Source organism: Malania oleifera, chromosome 12 (assembly GCF_029873635.1).
Source record: "Malania oleifera isolate guangnan ecotype guangnan chromosome 12, ASM2987363v1, whole genome shotgun sequence".
NCBI classification, from domain to species: Eukaryota; Viridiplantae; Streptophyta; class Magnoliopsida; order Santalales; family Ximeniaceae; genus Malania; species Malania oleifera.
The window spans coordinates 62241091-62264672 of NC_080428.1; the positions used below are offsets into that span (position 1 = coordinate 62241091).

General features: G+C 38.2%; 1 protein-coding gene across 3 annotated transcripts in view; it reads right to left on the reverse strand.

Annotated features, from left to right (window-relative positions):
• LOC131145225 (uncharacterized) overlaps positions 1-23274 on the reverse strand; it is a 29773-nt gene extending 6499 nt beyond the window's left edge. The window contains exons 1-8 of one of the 3 annotated variants that reach the window (XM_058094371.1): positions 22734-23227; positions 22531-22615; positions 14584-14714; positions 14377-14479; positions 14209-14223; positions 12422-12567; positions 12076-12271; positions 11036-11110 (exon numbers count right to left, since the gene is read on the reverse strand). In XM_058094371.1, coding sequence (XP_057950354.1) covers positions 11036-11110; positions 12076-12271; positions 12422-12567; positions 14209-14223; positions 14377-14479; positions 14584-14714; positions 22531-22615; positions 22734-23041 — 1059 coding nt within the window. In that variant the 5' untranslated portion in view covers positions 23042-23227. Of the gene's footprint in view, positions 1-11035; positions 11111-12075; positions 12272-12421; positions 12589-14208; positions 14224-14376; positions 14480-14583; positions 14715-22530; positions 22616-22733 lie in introns of all 3 variants that reach the window. The other 2 variants (XM_058094370.1, XM_058094372.1) reach the window with 2 other exon arrangements.
• Between the last annotated feature and the right edge of the window lie 308 nt (positions 23275-23582).

A 23582-nucleotide genomic window follows, 5' to 3' on the forward strand; every position in this document is an offset into this window, starting at 1 on the left:
CCCCCTCCTTCAACCAAAGAGCCATAGATTTTTTCCTCCAAGCCATTTCACCATGATGACATGTGCAAGAACTACTTTCCAAACCTTTTTTTTTTGCATTTAGACCTTCATTAACTCCCTTATAATCCAGCTCCTTAATGTTGTCAAGACAATCCTTTTCCCTTGTAGTGATGCTGCCAAAAACAATTTTGTTCTTTGAGCACTTTCAGCTTTGAGGCAATCACAAAGCTGATCTTCCCTTCAAGTTGTAGCTCAAGCCACCATTTCTGCCTTTTTCATCAAGACCTTCATGTTTGAACCACACGTTCTCAAAGCAGAAAAGGTTTGGCCCCCACTTGATTACAGTGTCAATTAGAATTGGGTAATCTTCGGGAAGTGTTCCTCCCAATCAGGAGAAACTAAGAATCTATCAATCCTTGAGTGTGAACTCGAGTTTGAACATGTGAAAGGGCCACCAATGAGAGGGGTTAGTAAGAGCATATGCATTGACGAAGTTGTGAAACTCCTGCACACGAATAGATTCAGAAGAAGTTCCATTCCTTTCGTGAGGATAAAGGATCATGTTGAAATCACTTCCAATGACCCACAGACTGTCCCATTTGTCTTTATTTTCCACAAGTTCATTCCATAAAAGATGTTTGGAAGGCCCCCCGTCTAGGCCATAGACCCCAGCAAAGTTCCAAACAAACTTATCCTCAAGACTGTTGAACAAAGTGGTCCAATAATTCCACTAACAAGTCATTCCAAATAATGAGAATACCTCCCGTATTATCTATTGCACTCAACACAATCCATTTACAATTTTTTAAACTCCCCTAAACTGTTAACCAACCAGCTACCCATAGATTTCAACTTTGTTTCCTGAAAACAAATAGAATCCCCATTTCTAGGTATTGAGAAATGATCTGATTATGGATGTTTTTGTTTTGTCATTAAGTCCCCTCATCTTCCAAGAGATTAGCGTCCTCAACATAGTATCAGATCGCCAACCCATCTACTTCCAGCCTCTCCCAAATCAGCACCTCTCAACTTGTCATAGTTCACTGAGCACTGTAGTCTCTTTAATTCCCTACTTGTGCCTTTCAGTCAGCTGCCACCTTGCTGTTCTTTCCCAGAAGTTGTGCCTTCTTCTCTTCTTTCCATCCCTATTTCCTCAAATAATCGCTTCACTCTTTCCTTGAAACTTTCAAAGGATATCCCGATAGTCTTCCTCGCCAGGTTCATTTTACGAAGCACCCAATTGAACAACTGCAGATCGAAATCAGTGCTATCAAGTCCCACGTCATTTAACTCCCTCAAAGATGGAGAAGGGGGACTGTCTTCAGCATTCAGTGGATCAATTTGCTGCTGCAGGGATGATAGCCAGATTTTCCACCTCAGAAGCGGGATTGAGAATTTCACCAGAAGAGTGGTTATCATCCAGAACAGGGCAGGTCTGCTCAATCAGGTCTTGCTGGACCTACTGAAGGTTAGAATTCCCAAAGAGGATCTGCTGATTGTCTAAAGAACCAAAAGGGCCACAGCCAGAGGGGAAAGAGGCGAAGGCAGTAGGCTTAACAGGTGGAGAGGAGGAGGGGGACCTAGAAAGTGAAAGACCGAAAGTGAAATCACCAGGGCTTGAAGACGAGGGGCTCAAAGAAAAACTAGCCCTTAACTCCTTGAAGCTAGCACTGAGACAAAAAGAGTTGGGCCCATAAGATTTAAAGGGAAGAACCTTGACAGCCTCACAGGTGACACACGAAGGATCACATGTCCTCACAAACCTTCTCCATGAACTTTGGCTCCGACAAGTGATGGAATGCCTGATGCAGCCCCAGCAATGAAGGCATGCACACTGAACCTAAAGGGCAGCTGTGTTGGGAGCAGGGAGTCAAGATTGGAACAACACAAACACCTTAGAATGGGCTGGAGGGCTAGGGATCACTCTATGACCTAGCTCTTTTGCAGCTAAGCAGAACTTAAACCAGCCTTTTGAATTTGGACCCTCAGGTATGGCAATGACCCTCCAACCTCCATTAATTCGTTAGGGCAATGAACTTGCTGAAGTTGGAGCAGCATTTTCTCCTTCTACCTTCAGCATCGAAGCCAAGAGGGGGAAAAGGCCTTACACTGACGTAGCTCCAGAACTCATCTAGGGCATCCAGGAGCCAATCGACATCACCTGCTTTGAAGAAAGATGGGGATCCTCCTGCTTTTGCATTTCAGTAACCCTTAGGAGGTTGACTTTCTTGCCATCAAGAGCTAGGTCAATAGCCAACCTGCCATCGTGATGCGTGGTGGAGAGGGAGGGAATGCACAAGAAAAACAACTGCTAAACAAGATGAGGCTTCAGCTTAAGAGAAGGGAAGAGGCTTCAAGACAGGGAGAAGGTAGGGGGTTTCAAGCCTGGGAGAGAGGTTCGAGGTTAGGAGAGGGGTGCAAGGTGGAGGAAAGGGTCGCAAGTCCCTCTAGGGCTCCGACGAAGATAAGGCTGTGAGGCTTCCAAAAATTGTGCAGAGAGAGAGCTTCAACAGGTTTGTGAGATGCAGAAGCAGAGGGAGTAGATGAAAGTTCTTTCGGTTCTAACAGGTTTGAAACCCGAGTTTGAGGCAGTTCGGTCCCAAATATTCAGTACTGCAGAGTCACCATCATTTGCTGATGTTTATTCTCGTGTCCTTCGTGCATCCTTTAGCACACATTTTCCTGCTCTTGCATCTAGCTTTGAGAGAAAAACCTTTGCCACGCATGGTGATTCTAGTTCTCTACCAAACATCTATAGAAGTTATCGAGGTGGTTCGCGCAGTTGCGGTAATCCCATAGAAAGCTTTTCATCCAGTACTCCTCATCCTAGTCCTTAGGTTATAGATTCCGTTGTCATTGATCATATCACAAGTATACCTAATTTCTTCTCTACTCTTTAGTATCGTAAAAAATTATTTTGTGTTAACTCTTGTTGATGGATATACCACTGCAGTTAAGGGAATAGGGACCGTAAATCCCACTTCTTCTATTTCTCTTCCTTCAATTTTGTATATTACCAAGTTTCCTTTCAATCTTATGTTTGTTAGCAAGATTACCAAATCCATGACTTGTTTAGTAACATTCTTCCCTAATTCTATGGTTATTTAGGATTTCAAGACAAGGAAGACCATTGACGAAGGGCGTGAAGCTAGTGGACTTTATGACATTGAGCCATTATCTCCTTCTACTGTCTGCACTTTTGTTGCCACACCTCTCCAAATCCATTGTCGCCTTGGTCATCCTTCGTTGGAAAAGTCGGAAAATATAGTTCCTGATTTGAGTTCTATGTCTAGTCTTAATAGTGAGTATTGTCAGTTAGGAAAACACCATCGTGTCCCTTTCATGTTATTCCATTATAATGTTTTGAGTCCCTAGTAGAGTTGTGTCCAAGTTGTGTAACCTTTGTGGATGATTATTCAAGGATGACTTGGCTATATTTAATAAAAGATTGTTTTGAGTTATTTCATATATTTTGTGCCTTTAATTCTGAATTAAAGACTTAATTTGGTTTTGCAGTTCGAAAACTTTGGAGTGATAATGATAAAGAGTATTTCAAATTTTCAATACTCACTTCAAAACTTATATTACTTAGTTTCATATTGTTCATCAATCATCCTATGCTCACACACCTCAACAAAATGGGCTGCAGAGAGGAAAAATAGAGATATCCTTGAAATCACTCATACCATTATAAATGAATGTACCTAAAGTGTTTTGGAGTGATGTTGTACTTACTGCTTGCTATCTTATCAACAAGATGTCATCCTCTATTCTTAGAGGTAAAATTCCCTACACCATTCTCTTTCTTAGTTCACCTCTATTCTCTCTAACTCCTCATGTATTCAAGTGTGTGTCCTTTGTTTATCAACTAACTCTTAGGCTGGATAAGTTGGATCCTTGTGCTATAAAATATGTCTTTCTGAGCTACTCATATGCTGAAAAGGGATATCATTGTTATAGTCCTATGCTGCATCGATTCTTTGCTTTTGCAGATGTTACCTTCTTTGAGCCTACTCCTTACTACACTCAATCCCTAAGTGCTTCTGATCTCAATGAGTCTCTTCCTTTGCCTAATCTTCTAGATTCTAGTTTGCTATCCTCACCCAATCAACCACATGTGTTTCCATGTCGTTTGAGTCCTCATTGTCTCGATTGTCCTAATTTGCAGGTGTATTCGTAGCTCCAAGGAAGAGAGTTCCCTCTAGCTTCTACAAACATGCCTCCTCGTCTGATGATCATATTTCTCACAATGTTGATCCTCCCATTGCTGTTTGGAAAGGTAAACGCACATGTACACAACACCCCATCTCCAACTAGTTTACTATAACTTCTTGTCACCCTCCTATTATTACTTTGTTACTACTCTATCATCTGCTACCCTTCCTAAATTTGTTTCAGATGCCTTAACCCACTCTGGGTGGAGGAACGCCATCATTGAAGAGATGAATACTTTATAGGACAATGATACTTGGGACTTGGTATCTCTTCCTCCTGACAAATCTATGGTTGGTTGTCGCTGGGTATACATTGTGGAAGTCAACCTTGATGGTTCTGTGGCTCGTTTGGAGGCACTTCTTGTTGCTAAGGGGTACACTCAAGTGTATGGTTTGGATTTTTCAGACACTTTTTCCTCGGTTGTCAAACTTACATTAGTACGTCTATTTATCTCCTTGGCTACTACTTTTCATTGGCATTTGCATAAGTTAGATGTGAAGAATGCTTTCTTGCATGGTGATCTTGAGTATGCAGCAATGACCTGGGTTTAAAATAGTCTCCTTGAGCATGGTTTGGTAAATTTAGTGTTGTGGTACTTGAGTTTGGCATTCGACGATGTGCAGTGGATCACTCTGCATTTTATCGTCATTCTTATTGTGTATGTGGATGATATTGTAATTATAGTTGATGATGATCAAGGTATTTAGAATCAATCGTTTTCTACAAAATAAGTTTCACACCAAAGATATGGGACCGCTGAAATACTTCTTGGGTCTAGAAGTATCCAGATCTTGCACGAAAACTATTTTGTCACAATGGAAGTATGTTCTTGATCTATTGGATGAGACTAGGCTATTGGGATTCAAATTGATTGATAGACCCATGGGTCCTAACAAGAAGTTAGTGCTAAATATAGGTGATTTGTTTCCTAATCTTGGATGATATCGGAGACTTGTTGGAAAGTTGAATTATCTCAAAGTTGCTCAGCCACACATATCTTTTGGAACAAATGTTGTGAGTCAATTTATGGATTCTCCAAGGACAAGACATTGGAATGCAATAAGTCGCATCTTGTGATATCTCAAGGTGCACCTAGGAGAGGTATTGATCAAGTGATACTTATATTCAGGGATATATAGATGCAGATTGAGCTAGGTCGCCTTTCAACAAAAGATCCACAATTGGGTATCGTGTCTGGTTGATGGAAAGTTGGTTTTATGGAAAAGTAAAAAATAAAATATGGTGGCCAGGTCAAGTGCTGAGCCAAAGTATATAGCTATGGTTCACACTACATAAGAACTTCTTTGGTTGAAGAACATGTTTGAAGAATTGGGTTTTCCACATTCTCAGTCTATGGAGTTGATGTATGATAATCAAGTTGCTTCTCATATTGCCTCTAAACTGGTCTTCCATGAGCGAATGAACCACATTGAAGTTGATTGCCATTTTTTTTGAGAGAAACTTGTGCAGGAGCTCATTGCTACCACTTAAGTGAAGTCTGATATGCAGCTTTGCTGATTTGTTTACCAAAATTTTGGGGGTGGGGGTGGGGGGTTGGGGGGGGGGGGGTGCTAGGGTTAAATTTATTTGTAACAAGCTAAGAGCATAAGATATCTATGCTCTAGCTTGAGGGGGAGTGTTAATAGTTATTTTAGTCTTCTATTATTATCATTTACAAAGTGTGTTAGTGTTAAGTTGATTAGTGAGAGTTAGTAAAGGTACAATGGTCATTAGAATGTATTTAATTTGTATTATAAATAGAGGGAGAGACCTATCTCTGCATTAGGTCATTCATTTAATCAAAATCTCAACATTCCCATACCCATAGCACGACCTAAAACGCACAATGCTCCAGCTAACTATGAGACAATCTACGACAACAAAAGTAATAGATTTACCATGAGATGATGGATGTCCTATAATAAATTCAATTATGTACCAGTCCAAGCTTCTTTCACAATACCCGCGCGCGCGCACGGGGGGGGTTCGGGGGGGGGGGGGGGGGTGGTGAGGGGCTAGAGAAGGCCTGAGTGAGCTCGTTATTAACAGTTCGGTGATCCACATGCATTGTTCCTTAAAAGAGATTCATTGCTCTAGTAAATACTTCAAACTTCTATCATGTATTTGAAAATGTTGCCCAATCAAATATGATCTCCACTTAGTGACTGCATGGACAATGGCTACTATCTCTTTGTCCTAGAGTTGGGATGGAGATAAAGCATTGGTAAAAGCAATAGGAAAACATCTTGCATAACACTACACTAATGCGGATTTCAGAAGCATTTGCCTCAATGATAAACACCTTGTTGGAATTCAACAAGGCAAGGGCTGGAGTAGTAGACTTGGCCTGCTTAAGCATGACAAATGCTTGCTCAACTTCACTACTCCAATTGAATGAATCCTTCAATAACGCATTAAAGGAGCAGGATCTTTCCAAAATTCCTACCAAATTTGCTGCAGTAACCAATCAAGCCTGGAAACCCTAGCAACACCTAACACCTTGGTTACTCGAGAAATGGGCTAGTCTACCATCACTTGTACTTTGGAAAGATCAACTGCAGCACCATCTCAAGAAACAATGTGACCCAAGTATTCCACTTGTGATTCTGCAGAGCTGCATTTGGATTTCTTGACGCTCAAGAAGGATGGTGTGGCATAAACAGTATTCAAAAGATAAGTAACTATAAAGAAATCATCAAAAAGAATATCAGGAGAAACTTGTATAAATTAAGCACAAAAAAAAATCATTGATTAAGCTTTCGACAATAGATAGAGCATCCGATAATTCATAATGGCCATCATGTGTTCTAAACGTTGTCTTTTGAACGTCATCCTCATATGCCTAGATGTTGATAATTTAATCCCCCAAGTTAAGCTTATTCGCCACAAGAATAGGGTATTATGCTTCACTATAAATCGGTTTAGGTGATAACGGAATTATATGGTTAACTAATTTATTTAATACAATTGTAAAAACTAAGAAAATGCCAGATGAATGGAGGAAAAGCACTTTAATACCTATATTCAAAAATAAAGGAGATATACAAAATTGTAATAACTATCGTGGAATTAAACTTATGACTCATACGATGAAACTATGGGAAAGGGTAGTTGAACAAAGATTAAGGTTAGAAATGAAGGTCTCTGAAAATCAATTTGGTTTAATGCCGAGGAGATCTACCACAGAAGCTATTTATCTTTTAAGAAGATTAATCGAAAAGTTTAGGGAAAAGAAGAGAGACTTGCATATGATATTTAATGATCTTGAGAAAGCATATGATAGGATACCTAAGGAAGTTCTATGGTGGGTTTTAGAAAAAAAGAGTGTATGTAGTAGGTATACCGATGTCATTAAAGACATGTACAATGGAGTAATGACTAGTGTAAGGACTATAGATGGAGAAACAAGAGAATTTCCAATTACCATAGGTGTATATCAAGGATCTGCTTTGAGTCTTTATCTGTTTGCTTTAGTGATGGACCAAATGACTAAGAGTATTCAAAAGGAGGTCCCATGGTATATGTTGTTTGCAAATGATATTGTATTAATTGACGAATCTAGGGATGAAGTAGAGGCTGAGTTAGAAATATGGAGAGAAGCTTTGGAATCTAGAGGCTTTAGGATAAGTAGAAATAAGATAGAATATATGAAATGTAATTTTAGTACTGATAGGCGGAATATTGGAGACAAAGTTAAACTTGATGATGAAGAAATAAATAGCACTCGTAGATTTCGATACCTTGGATCTATTATGCAAGCTGAAGAAGAAATCAAAGATGATGTAATGTATAAAGTTAAAGCAGGTTGGGTAAAATGGAGAAGTACTTCAAGTGTGCTCTGTGATCATAGAATACCCTTAAAATTGAAAGGGAAATTTTATAGGACAGCTATAAGACCAGCTATGTTATATGGATTGGAATGTTGGGCAACGAAAAAACATAATATCCAAAAAGTAAAAGTTGCCGAGATGAGAATGCTTAGATGGATGAGTGGTATAACATTGAAAGATAAATTAAGGAATGAACATATTCGTGGTAAGTTAGGTGTAGTTCCTATGGAAGATAAGGGAGAGACGACTTAGATGGTATGGACACTTGCAATGTAGGTCACATAGTGTACCTGTGAGAAAGAGTGATTTAGTTACTGTGGGGGGTAGTAGAAGGGGTAGGGGTAGACCTAAAATAACTTGGGAAGAGATAGTGAGTAAGGATTTAATATCCTTGAATCTATCAAAAGAGGTCCATGATCGCATAAATTAGTGGAAAATGATTCATATAGCCGACCCCACCTAGTGGGACTAAGGCTTGGTTTTGTTGTTGTTGTTGTATAAATCGGTTTAGGTATCTATAATCCACGCATCTCCCAGCAGTCATATTTTCCCTTCACTCATAGAATAGGGGAATAATATAAGCATTAGCCAAATTATATCGGCATGGAAGCATATAACATCTCTTTCATTATCTTTCAGTTTGTCTTTTGAAAACATAGATAACAATAAGGGTGAATATTAGTTCCAACGATACCTAGTACTCTATCCAAGGACAGTAGAATTTTGATTAGTCATGGGATTTCAGCTTATGCTCCTGTGCTATTGGTTTGACAGGGGCTGCTAGGATGAAGGCTTGATAAAAATCCTGCTGTTGGCGTTAGCTGAGGGAGGGGCTTACACTAAGTTAAATGAAGGAGGTGCGGATGATATAAAAGAATTGCTAATGATTGGGTTGTGGGGGGGGGGGGGTGTAATATACTGGTAAGGGTAGGAATTTCGAGAGGGCATATGCATGCCAAGTGGATAAGCGAGATTATTCTGCAGGGACAACAGAAAGAGATGCAAGAAGTAATTATGAAAGCACTCTGTGTGTTGAGAAACCCCAGAGTAATCAGAAGGCAGGTACAGATGTGAGGCAAGGGCAAGAAGAAAGAAAATTGGAGTGATGAATGTGATATGTTGGATAATAAAAGAGTTTATTTTAGTGAATTTGCAGACAAGGGCAGTTTGCTTTTGGATGAGATTTGAGAACAGTGTGAGTGTCATCCTGAATCATCTGATTTTTGGGGGTTAATTATATGTGCCACCATATCTGATGGAAGGTTGGAGAGTACTTTCATGAGGAGGATGGAATGGGTAAGGAGTAGCAGTGCAAGGATGGATTTTGCTCACTCCAGTGGATGAGGTTGATTGGAAGGGCTTAAAAGCTCAACAATCGATGGATGGGATGGGTTTGTAGTTTTCTGGTCTTGAAATAATGAAGTTCTCTTCATGATAGCCAAATGATAGAATCTACTAGTATAATTTGCTACAGTTATATCATTTTGCTTCAAAATGAAAAGTTGCAGATGGACGTACTGGCAGTTAGAAGGTGCAACTTGTTCCTGCATAGATCTCTTCATCTCATCAAAGGTCTAGATCTCTCTATATCATCTCCATGTAAATATTTCCAATTGCTCGAACCCATCTTATTCAAGCAGTTACGCTTATTGAGATTTGACCAAGTATAACTTTTGGGTTACATTCATGAAACACCAAAAACAATTCTCCAAATTGTAAATCCAATCATCAAACTCATTAGAAGGACCATTTTCATCAAAACAGGAGTTCTCCAATTTAAGCCTCCCTTTTAAATGATCATTGCAGTTCTAACACAGTTCAAAATTATGCATAATTACAATTGTTGTGCCAATCTCTTGCCCAAGGATGCAAGTTCAATTGTTAGTTATTCAAGGCACTTGTAACATTTTCGAAAACAGTCTTAAATGTTCTGCAACCTACTGAATACAATTCAACCTTTGAACAAAACTCCGCATCAGTCATCATGATGCAGAAATGAGCAAACGAGAGGGGAAAACCTGCAAGGGTGCTGACTATAAAGAACACAATGCTGCCAGCATATCAACCTTCAAGGTTTGTGGATTGTGGGGGCCTGAGGAGTTGACTAGGGTGGTTGGTTTCATCACAGGACAGTGGCATGACTATGAAGCAGAGGCAGAAGCGGCAGTTTAAGGCTCAAAAGGAATTTAACATCAAATCTGCCATCAATGGGTGATGAATTATTGGCAAGGGGGCGATTAGGAGAGTTTGAGTTCAGTTGTAGTTGTGGTGTTATAAATGGGATGGAGAAAATGGAGTTCTGGTATGGAGCTGGCTGTTGTTATGTGGCCTTCATGATAACAATCTGGATCAAAGGGAGATTTAGCCTTTATAAGCAAGAACAGGTGTGTTAAATACACTCTTATACCAACTAGTGTGGTTAGGCCACTAAGGGGAAGAATAAAAAGTAAAAAGAGAGATCAATAGATTTCTTCTGAATGGTACAACTGCAACAACCCCATTCCACAAACTATTTATAGGAGAAAATTTTAATTAAATTAAGCAAATTACAACCAAAAACTTTAACTAATTAAATAACAACCCCTAGGAGTGACTAATTAAAAATAAACCATAAGTAAAATATTCCCAACCAATTAATTAAATCTAATTCTAGCTTCCATATGACACCTGGTCTTATCGCTTTTCAGTTTTTTACCTCTTAATGCACATCTCATGTACTCTAATTTTGTGGAGATTTCTCAAATTTATAGTTTTTTCCTCATTTGTTGATTGTAAGTTTGGGCCTTCTACTTGGTTTTCATTAAATAACTAACTAATCTAATTTTGCCATCTTTTTTCTACTTTCTTATCTAACAAACACACAAACAAACCGTTGTCCTCGTTTTTTTATTTTTTATTTTTTTTTATTTATACATTTAATATTACCTTGGTCTCTATTAATTTTTTTTCAGAATGATATAGCAATAGAAAAATAAATTAACTACAATTACCAAAAAGGGTTTTTCCAAGACAACGAAAGATGGAACCTCCACAACCTGCAACTCGATCTCTTTGTGTGTGATGGGCTGCAGAACAAACTTTCTGATGTAAGTTGTGTTAAGATAATGAAACAAATACAAATAGAACGAGCTTGACAAATGCATTAGGCCTATACACACCGCACATATATATGATGGCTATGCACTGGTTAGAAATAATAATAAAAGTGCAGTCGCTCAAAAAATATGAAAAGAAAAATTGAACACCTTTGAGTAAGCCTTAGCTTGTCACAGGAATTTTATAACACCTCAGAGACATTGTAGTTTGAATGAATTTTATAGCATCTCAGCTCAGGCAATCCTCAATAATTCATCTATCATTCCAGTTAAACTCTTAAGAGAAAAAAAAAAAAAAAGTGCATGCTTTACCTATGTGGAACCCTAAGCACCTAAAATGCAAAATACTAACTAAAAGACGCACATATCACCTGTTGGCACAGTGCACAGATTTTCTCATGAACAGCCAATCCAAGAAACCAACACATTAAGATGTCCAGGTTAATACTGAACTGAAGAAAAGGCTTACACTAACTCTACAAGGAACCGTAATGACCAACATTTAGAAGAGCTAATTAAAGCTCTATATACCACTGACCAAACACCAGCATAAGGCTAGTTGGGTAGAACCAAACCAAGAAACTTCACACAACAATGCCCTCTAACTGGCCAATTTAATCCTGAACTCAACAACTTAACTAAGTCCCACCCTAATCCATAAGGCATACCCATGGTCATTCACATTCAGCCTGGTCATGTAAAGGACAAGACTAAAGAAAAGGTAAACCAGTCGAGTTAACAAAAGCATTATTACTAGACTTATAAAATGGAAAGGAATATAAAATGAATGTTAACATTGTATATCTGCAATAGGAGTATAAATCTAATACAGAAAGTTGAGTGAAATGCCTCATCTTATCAAAGACGTGCCACTGCCAACACTCAATAAATCATTCTCCTTTCTCACAATGAATTAGCAGAGAATATGCACTCACACTGCCAAGAATCTGCTGTGTCTGCAACCGCCCAGGTTCACCCAAGTTAGTGCGCCATGTTATCTGAAGTTTACCAAGAATATTACTTCCCTCAACTTTCGTATGTGTAGAACCATGCAAGGAAGATTTTAACTGATAGAGGTAATTGTGAATTCCTCCCCCAGATCTTACAAGGATTGGTGGCTTAAATATCTCCCTGATACTCCAAATCATGAAATCAGTAATAACTGACAAGAATAAAGTGATCGAATGAAGTAGAGCAAAGGGGAAAATCTAAATATTTCAACAATATAATGGTCAATCTAAAAAAATATCTCAGCCTAAATAATACATTCATTGCACTCACCTAGCCAAACTATCTTTCTCCAAATGCTGCTCATCTGGTTTTAGTATTTTTGCACTCCAATGCTGTGATGGCTCAAATTCAACTTGATCCATATAAAGATTTGACTTTGTATGGTTTTCAATGCAAGCCTCCAAAAATGTTGTACCCTGATATAGAAGTAGATGAAGCTATCAAAGGATGATGCATCACAAATAAATATTCTAAACCAATAAATTTTTTCTCTTATTACAAGGAAATCCAACAACTGAGAGCAGAATGGTCGCCACCTATGCTACATTTGGTTCATGGAATGGAATATGATTATTATAGAATTAACCATTGTACATATATATAATGTTTTAAAAAGGAAAAAAAAAAAGCAGTACCATTCTAAAGCAGTGTCATTCGAAGGCAATGACGATACAGAAGCTGGTTTTTAACATGGAATTATCGAGGAACGACTATTCTCAAATCTCATCACGTATTCCTTCATTATTCCATGTTGGTTGGAGTAACACCAATCATTTTCCTTAGAATGGCGAAACATCTTCTTTTGTGAACTATTATATCCTTGCACAATTGATATTCATTCCCATCCTATTCTATTCCGCAAACCAAATGAACCATTGAGCTCCGAAGCAAACAGCATCCAAATCAACATGGTAAAGCTAGAAATTATAAACAAATAATGATATAAAATCCATTAATATTTACACAATATCCAACTAGATATAATAAATACACGGCCAAAAGACATTGATCCCCCCTAAGGTTTGGCTAAAAGACACTCACCTCCCTCGAGGTTTCAAGGTTTCCACAGACCTACCCCTAAGTTTTGTTAAAAGGACACAAACCTCTCCTTATATTTTGTAAAGAGATGGGTCTTTTGAAGAGTGTTTCCTAAAATCATATGTCAAGTGAGGTCTGTGGGATTTTTGAAATCTCAATGAAAATCCCTAGGATTTTCAAAACCTCAGGGGAGGTGAGTGTCTTTTTGCCAAACCTCAAGGGAGGTCAGTATCTTTTGCCAAAATACATACAAGAAGTTCAAACATGATGTAACATGACAATGCAAGTTTCCAATATGGCAAAATAAAAAATACAACAAAAGCCCCAAAAGATGCATGGGTTTCTGATGCTTTCAATATCAACCACACCAATCATGAATTGACATTCCAAGGAAACTCAACATGGCACTTAGCAGGGATATCAAACCAAAACCTTTCTCGCACCACGAAAGATTATAAAGGATTAAAAAAAAACTGCCAAAGCAAGTTTGAAATACTGGTAATCCACATAAAAAAGCAATAACGCCTCTTTTGGTTCGGCGAAACAGTTATTCCTTGGAATAAAATGGAATATAGTTTAACTTTGGGAATCAAGGGAGTAGTTATTCCTTGTATATTCCTAATTATTTCATTCAACATGTAATAAGAAAGGAATAGACATCCCTATGATTAAATTTGGGAATAGTTATTCCTTATTTATTCCTTATTATGGACTCATAACATGTTTACATTGTTATTTGCTTTATAACAACATAATTTCTTGTACAACCAATTGCAACTAACTTACTAAAACTAATCTATTCGTAAGAATAGTCATTCCGCAAAGCAAACATATCCTAAAAGAATGGGTTATTAGAATTGAGCTGATAGCATTGATATATGCATAGTTGACCTTATATGGTTCCAAAATCAGTGGCTATGCAAACCCTAAGCTTTCCTTTGCAGTTTTTAAGCAGTATCTATATGCCTAAACAAGAGCTACGGACTTACATTCAACACGTTTAAATAATGTCAACCTACCTTGACGACACGGACCTGCATGAGAAGAAAAGAAGTATTAATTTGAGATGAAAAACAAGATGTTTTAACAACAAAAAAATGTCATGCAGCAACTAATGCCCATGCTATTTAATTTTACAGATTCATCATCAACAAGATAATTTCAAGTGCATATGTAAATTGCATTACCTTTGTCCTAACTGAAAGTGGATTTGCTACTATGAACTTGAAAAACTGCGGAAGGTATTTACGCTCACCATCACCATCACTGTACAAAGCAGTACAGACCAGCCTACAAATTGCGAGAAAGCAAACGACAGGGTTAAACTAGAATAATTCAGTGAAAGGTGATGGTAAGAAGAAACATTTTAACATTAGTGGCAAGATACAACTAACGTGTGTGAACCAAGTTCCTTCACATCATGTTCCACAATGAAATCATAACGGCCTCCAGCACGTATTGATTCAACAGGTGATTTTGATGTATCCAGAAGCAGTATTCTCTGCCTCTCCGTTTGAATTTCTGCCTGCCAACAAACACTGAATTTTAGCATGTGTGCTTGAATTGAAGGAAACAGAAATGTGAGTTTTAACAATAAATAGATGGCAGAACACTTTCAATGTCTCTAAACAAATATTCTTATGATCCTTGCTGTACTTCATTTTCTCCTTAATAAAATCTCATTAGAAAAAAAAATCTCAAAACATATGTGACTATGAGACTTCATGTTTGCAAAACTTCCATTGTAAAAGCCTCCATCCAGAAGCACAAAACTAGCTTGATATTCTTTAATCTTTCAACTTGCACTTTCTAGAAGGGTCATTTGGTTCGTGGCATCAAAAATATTCCTATGGAATGACATTCCCAGGAATCTCATTCCCAAGAATAGGATGCCTGCCTCATGGGAATATTTTTTATTGGTTCGCATTGTAAGATTCCTAGGAATGTATACAAGATTACCATGTCAATGTTTGGTTCAACATGGGAATCCTTGCAAGTATTTTAATAAGATGACCATTATACTTTTAAATGGTTATTTAGTCATTTAGCATTATTATTATGTGTTAAGAGTTGTGTTAGCAAGTGCGAGTTAGTAAGAGTATTATGGTCCTTGGCATTGTACTTGACAAGTTGACATATATTAAAAACAGAAGGAGGGACTTATCATTGAAGTTAGATCTTCCATTTTACCCAATTATTCAACATGGTATCAGAGCAAGATCCGAGCTACGCCCTAATTACATGACCACTGCTAAATCAAACCCTAAAGATCATATTACCGCACAACCTGCTGCTGTCAAAGGGTCATCAGCATCAACCTGCTGATGTAGAAGACTCAGCAGTTGCCAAAAAGTCCTGGATGTTGCTGTCCTCTTCAACACCTCAAGAAATACCTCATATTTTGCAAAACTAAACCATATAGCAAGCCATGGAACCTGCCAATCTGCCAGCCAAATTTCACAGCCAGAGGAGCCTCCAGGTGCCGCCACGCGCCAGTCGAAAGTCAGCAGTGCCGACCCACACGCCAGCGCATGAGACACTTTTTAACTCGAAGAGATGTCAAGATGAGTACGTGTGCCATTTTGTCAACGACAACCAGAAGAATGGCGTGCAACTACTCGATGTGGCTCCATTCTGTGGCAACGCCCAAAGGCGCTCAACAACCAACAAGAGCCCTTTTGCGCTTGTTACAGGCCAGCTGCTGCTGTTACCTCACACAGTGGGCGAGCCGTACAGACGAAAGAGTCCCAGGGCGTACATCTTCACCAGCGAAGGGAGAAAGAATGCAAAGTTTGCCCAAGCCTATCTGGAGAAAGCTTCTAAGCAGATGAAGAAGTGGGCAGATCAGGAGAGAAAACCGCAATTTCATGTCAATTGCCTCAAGCCATTCAACGCCAACACCAACAACCTGAGTAGAAGTCAGACAAATAGCACAGAGTTGAAGACAGTGCAACCTGACAGACATGATGTTGAAGAGATCCTTGCAGGCAGAAAGTTCATATCCTCAAGGAAGAAGCGGCAGAAGTTCCTAGTGAAGTGGAAGCGCCTTGATGACAAAGAAATCAGCTGGATTTCTGCGGAAGATATTCAACTGTTCGTGGACAAATTTGAAGTGTACCTACCGCCAAAAGTCTACGAGGACGTCGACCGCATAAGTGGGGGAGAATGTCAAGATGTGACCTGAATATCCTGAAAAACTCTGTTAAGAAGTTGTCAGTGAACATTAAATCTTGGTCACAAATAATAACTTGGGGAAGATCCCCATGACAGTGAAGGAGTTGCGTTCCTTTCTTGGCCTTACTGGATACTGCAAGAAGTTCGTTAAGGGGTATTCGCGGAGAATGACTCCAATGACAGGACTACTGGGGAGGTATTATTGGCCGCACACGCGGGATGATGTGGTTAATTATACCAAAACTTGTCTCACTTGCCAACAAGACAAGGGGGAGCGGAAGAAGTATGGTACTTTCATGGCCGCACCAAAGTACTGTTCGGCAGAGGGGACGACACAATTGTTCCGTGTGACTTTTGTGAGATATTGGGGTTTTCCCCAAGTTATTATTTGTGACCAAGATTTAATGTTCACTGACAACTTCTTAACAGAGTTTTTCAGGATATTCAGGTCACATCTTGACAGCAGCCATTTTGCTCTGATTTCCTTTCAAATGTCTTGAATCCTTCCTCCCACCATAATAGCAAGTTGTTTGTCATCTTTTTGTCCAAAGACCACCTTTTTTAGTTGCTCATGTGCGGCATTCCAGGAATGACTGCTTGCTAATGCCTGAAGCTGTTGGTCAATGCTTATAGAGTTCATTGAGGCCTGAAACAGTGATACTGCTGTGTTCTTGATTCGTTTTTATCTTTCTTGTTCATTGTGTGCTTGTGGTTTGCTCTGGTTGTCAAATGTTGTATGATGGGATAGCGTCCATGAATTCCAGGAGGATGTTGTTCACTGTGTACTTCAGATTTTCTACTGTATAGAGGCTGTTTGGTATTGTTAGAGCTGTAACACTTCTTGATGCTGTGTCTTAAGTCTTTTGGAGCAGAGCTATGTCTAGTTGTTGGTGACTCGTTTGTGGTTGAATCAGCAGTTGACTCGTTTGTGTTTGGTTCAGTTGGTCTAGAAGTTCACTTGTGGTTGCTTCTATTGGTCCAGAAGTTCATTTTTGGAATCCCAACAGCATTTTGTTCGCTGTGTATTTCTGATTTGCTGCTGTATCGAGGTTGCCTGTGTGTTGGGATGGCGTCCTGAAATCCCAAAAAAAATTTTCCATCGTTAGGCCTTTTTTCAGGTGAACAAAGTACTATAACTATCTCAAAGGAAGAGTATTCAAGGTTCCGACAGTATCAAACATCCCAACAAGCATCTCATCACATTGCATCTTTTGCTCAGAAGGGTAATCCTACAGTTTGTATGTCATTTGGAATCTCTCTCGCTAGTCCTTGGGTTATCGATTCAGCTACCACTGACCATATAACAAATGCAACCAACTTCTTTTCTACCCTCCATCATCCTAAAAATCCACCTTAAGTTACCCTTGTTGATGGGTACACTATTGCTATTAAGGGGTAGGAACAGTAAATCCTACTCCTTCCATCTCTCTTTCTTCTATTTTAAACATTCCTAAATCTCCTTTCAATCTCATGTCAGTAAGCTTACAAAGTCATCAAATTGTTCTATTACTTTCTTCCCTAATTCTATGGTTATTCAGGATCTGAAGATGAGGAACACAATTGGCACAAGACGTGAGGCTCGTGGGCTTTACTACTTTGAATTGCTTTCTCCTTGCATTTCCTGCACAGCCGCAGCTACATCACTTTAAATACATTGTTGCCTTGGTCATTTGTCCTTGGACAAGCTGAAACAACTAGTTCCTACATTGATTTTTGTGTCTAATCTTGAGTGTGAGTCTTGTTAATTGGGAAAACATCATCGTGTTCCCTTTGCTTTCTGAGTCAACAAATGGGTGGTTAGTCCTTTCATGCTTGTCCATTCCAATATTTGGGGTTTCTGCATTTTGTTTACATTTGTTGATGACTACTCCGGAATGACTTGGTTGTATTTAATGAAATATTGTTCTAATTTGTTTAATATCTTTTGTGTCTTCTGTTCTCAAATAAAGACTCAATTTGGTACGCCAATTTGGATATGTCATAGTAATGATGCAAAGGAGTACTTCAATACCAAATTCACTACCTATATGAATAATTCTGGTATGATCCATCAATCCTCTTATGCCCACACTCCACAACAAAATGGAGTTGCAAAGGAAAAAAAAAAAAAAATTTCCTTTAAGTCACTCGTACCCTATCATATCAAGTGAATGTCTCCAAAGTTTTTTTGGAGTGATGTTGTGCTCACAACTTGCTCCGTAATCAATAAAATGTCATTCTTTGTCCTTGGTAAAATCTCATATCTAGTTATCTTCGTTAAGGCTCCTTTATTTTCCCTTCCACTCGTATATTCGGCTGTGTGCCCTTTGTCCATCAATTAACTCCAAGAATGGATAAGTTGGATCGTTGTGCTATCAAACATATTTTTATGGGTTATTCCTATACTCAAAAGAGATATCGGTATTATATCCCTAATTTACATTGATTCTTTGTCTCTGCTAATGTTATTTTTTTGAGTCGATACCATACTACTCTGATTCCTTGAGTTATGTCGACCTTGATGAGTCTCTTCCTCTGCCTTGCCTTTCAGATCCCAACCTATTCTCTGTGCCCAATCCTCCTACATCTTCATCCAATTTGAGTCCTCATCGCTTGGATCATCCCAATTTGCAGGTATACACAGGGCGACTAAAGGGAGAAAAGCCTCCTCCAACTTCAACTACAGCACCTCTAGTTCCCTCATCAAATGATCTTTTTCCATTATGTTGATCCTCCTATAGCTGTTCAGAAAGGTAAATGCACTGGTACCCAACACCCAATCTCTAATTTTGTTTGTTATGATTTCTTGTCACCCTCGTATTACTATTTTGTTAGTACTCTCTCTTATGTTGCTCTTCCAAAATCTATTTCTGAAGAGATGCGTTAGCCTCATGATAATGATACTTGGGATTTGGCATCTCTTCCTCCTAGTAAGTCTGTGGTTGGTTGTCGTTGGGTTTACAATGCGAAAGTCAATCCTAATGGTTCTGTAGACCATTTGAAGGCCCACCTTGTTGCTAAGGGGTATACTTAGGTATATAGTTTGGATTATTCTAACACATACTCTCCAATCGCTAAACTTGCCTCAATACATTTGTTCATCTCTTTAGCCACTACTTGTCATGGACCTCCACATCAATTAGATGTGAAGAATGCTTTCCTACATGGCGATCTTCATTAGGAGGTCTATATGGAGCAACCACCTAGGTTTGTTGCTCAAGGGGAGTCAAACTCAGTTTATCAGCTTAAGAAATCATTATATGGATTAAAACAATCTCCTAGAACATGGTTTGGCTGATTTAGTGTCGTAGTATTTGAGTTTTGCCTCCAACGGTGTGCAGTAGATCACTCTGTATTTTATTGTCATACTCCATCTGGCAAGATTCAGCTTATTGTGTATATGGATGACATTGTTATTACTGGTGACAATGATAGAGGCATTCAGGACCTAAAGCTTCTTGGGACCATTAAAGTACTTCTTGGGTGTAGAACCATTGAAATCTCCTTCAGGAACTATCTTGTCACAGAGGGAGTATGTTCTTAATCTTTTAGGTACGATAGGACTATTGAGTCCCAAACCTATTGATACACCCCTGGGTCCCAATAGTAAGTTAGTGTCAGATATGGATAATTTGTTACCTAACCCAAGACGATATTGGAAACTTGTTAGAAAGTTGAATTATCCCATTGTCATTAGACCAAATATATCCTTCACAACATTGTTGTGAGTCAGTTTCTTGATTCTCCAAGAACAAGTCACTAGGATGCAATAATTCGCATTTTGAGATATCTAAAAGGTGCACTAAAGAGAGGTCTCTTATATCAAGATCAGGGTCACACTCATATTCAAGGATATACAGATGTAGATTAAGTTAGATCGTCTTCCGACTGAAGATCCACAACCAGATATTAAATCTTTGTTGGTGGTAATTTGGTGTCTTGGAAAAGTAAGAAACAAACTGTGGTGGTCAAGTCAAGTGTTAGAGTCAAAGAATATGGCTATGGTGCACACTACACGTGAGCTCATTTGGTTGAAGAACATGTTGAAAGAACTAAGAAAAATATGAAGATGTGTCATAATTGAGCTGCTATTAATATTGCCTCCAGCGGACAAAGCACATGGAAGTTGAATGCCACTTTATTCGGGAGAAACTTGTATAGAATCTCATATTAACCACTCATGTGAAGTTTGAGTTTTAATTTGTTGATTTGTTCACTAAAGCTTTGGGAGGTACTCGTGTGAAATTCATTTGTAACAAACTAGGAGCATATGATATATATGCTCCGGCTTGAGGGGGAGTGTTAACGGTTATTTAGTCATTTAGCATTATTATTATTATTATATGTTAAAATTTATTTTAGTCAGTGTGAGTTAGTAAAGGTATTATGGTCATTGGTATTGTACTTGACATAAATTATAAATAGAGGGAGAGACCTATCATTGAGTTAGGTCTTCCATTTTACCCAATTATTTAACAATACCTTTGACATGTGTGTAACTAACATACGAAGAACAATTATATTTTTCAACCAAAAAACCTACTAAAGATATGTACTTCACTAAATCTATATCCTAAAATTTGATCATAATTTAAAACCTAATAATTGACCGAAATAATTGAGAGCAATATAGTATCTAAATATTAGCAATTATATTCAATTTTTATAAGGCAACAATAATATTACTTTCATTTAATAAATTAAAAATGTTAATTAAAATGTTAATAAAACAAATATTTATACTTGTAATAGACATTTTAAAAATAATTTATATTCAACAAAAATGTTAATAAACATAAATATTTATACTTGTAATAGACATTTTAAAAATAATTTATATATTTTTTCTAATTAAAAATAATTAACATTTATATTAATTCAAAATTTTTACTTTTATTTTATTAATAATTTATTACTTTAAATATAATAATAGAGTGGTTATATTATATTATAAGGACATTGTTGTCCAAAAGTCAAAGTATTGAGAGCAATTTGGTCCAAAAAGTAGGATTTCCACAGGAACGAGATTCCCATAAAACTTAGCCATGGGAGGAAGTGGGAATAGGAGGCTATTTGATGAAAATCCTTTCATTCCAAAGAATATGAACATTCCTGCCACATCAAATTCTCATGTTCAAACAAACGTGGGATTCCCAAGAATCTTTTGCAAACCAAACACCCAATCTAGCAGTTAAAAGGGCCAAAACCCAAAAGAATAGTGCACAATTAGATCCACCCTAATCTTAAGACTCAATCATCATTCCTTTCAATAAATACTATATACAACTACTTTTGAACCAGTTCTCACCCGTTCCTCTTTCTCTATCCAATCAAACTACGGTAAATTTTCCTATTTTAAGAAAAATATTTCTTCTTTAAGAAGGATGGAAGTATGTAGAAGAAAATAAAAAGAAGAAAAGCATAGATACAGTAGAAATCAATCTGTATCTTAGAATGAACAAGGCAAGGGAAAGAAAAATGCATGGAACTCCTTAACAAAAGTAAACAATTTAAAGGAGCTCCCACTCCTTTTCCTCATTTGTTTCAATCCTAAACTTGAATAAACAAATTAGATAATCCTTCGCAAGTGGGTGTATCTTCATATTAATTGTGGTTGATGCATCCTACAGAGACTCCTTTAAGAACTTTAGTATTATCCTTTAACCAGTGCATTGGAAATTGAAATCTTAAAAATATAAAATAAATGGAGGGGATAACATACTATTGCCATACATAAATCAAAATGGCCGATTAGACAGAGGGTATATATATAAAAGTAATGGTGCAGTAAACGTCCACTGCAATTAGTGCAACAATGGAGCAGACCAGCACAGCATTTGAAGCTTAAAACTAAGCCACATGCTGAAACATAACCAGAAAACGGCATGAAAATAAAAGTGGAAATCCTTGCGCTGCAAAAGTGGATTCCCTTTGAATGGCAGTCACGTCCAGACCTTCATCATTTCTATAATGCCATGTCATAGACCTCTAGGTTAGATAAATATTCCCACTAGCACTAACGTAATCTTTTAAACCAAGTTCCTGCATATGAATTAATTTAGCCTATACACCTCCATTTACATTCCCTGCGGTGAACTTAGTCCGCAAATCATTGAAGCAAATCTAGTTCCCCCAAAATCTCTGAGAAATTCCTATGATAAATATACATGAACTATGAACCCACTCACCTTGATAACGACCTCCCTGACTTCGAAATTAGAGCTGTTATTAATGCTAATATAGCTGCAAAAAGTCTCTCCAAGATATATCGCCCTGCAATCGCATTAAAAATCAGCATCAAGAACAAGCAAGAATCTAGAGAGAGAAAGAGAGTGCGTGTGTGTGTGTGTGTGAGAGAGAGAGAGAGAGAGAGAGAATATAACATAAAGACCCGAAGGATTGAGGGAGAACGAGGAGGCCGGAGAGGCCCATGGCGTCGGAGGGATCGTGAAGGAGGAATCTAGAGCGGTAGGTGAGATCGGAATCGTTGGATTTGGTAGGGGAAGTGGAGTGGTGGTGGTGGAGGAGAAGGGGAAGTTCGGAGGCGGCGATGGGGTCGTCGAATAGGTCTTCTCCGACGAGGATGTCAGAGGGGTCGAAGCGGAGAGGAGCGTCCACGTGCAATGACGGCTTGCACAGCCTCATCACCCTGAACGCCAACGAGTGCGATCCCTGCGCCCCGCCGCCGCCGCCGCTCATCTCTGCTTCTCTCTCTCTCTCTCTCTCTCAAAATCCAAATTCAGTTCTCCAGGAGGACGCCTACTGCCAAATGAACTCGTTGAAGTATGAACTGTCGAAGGAACGAAGCCTGCTCATTTGAGTTATTTCCCCTCAAGTTCTTCACCCAAAGACAGAAAAATGTTTTTCAAAATGCAACGGGCGAGCTTGATTAAGAAAAAAAGAAGAAGAAAAACCTGAAGACACTAGAGCATAAAAAATATTTACATGACATTTGTATTAATAATTTATTATTTTAAATACGGCATTAATGTCCAATCATTCAAAATAATAACGAGAATTTGGTCTTAAAAGTAAGATTCTTATGATAATGAAATTTTCATAGAACTTACCTAAACGTTGGAATAGAATGCTCATATTTTGTGAGAGTATTACATTATCAGGAATATTAAGGTAAACATAGCAATAGATTTTAGTATCAAACAAGTGTGAATAAGATGTTATGACATCAACGGATCATATTCTCAAAAACGTTAAAAATGTCGCAACTAAACGTTTTACA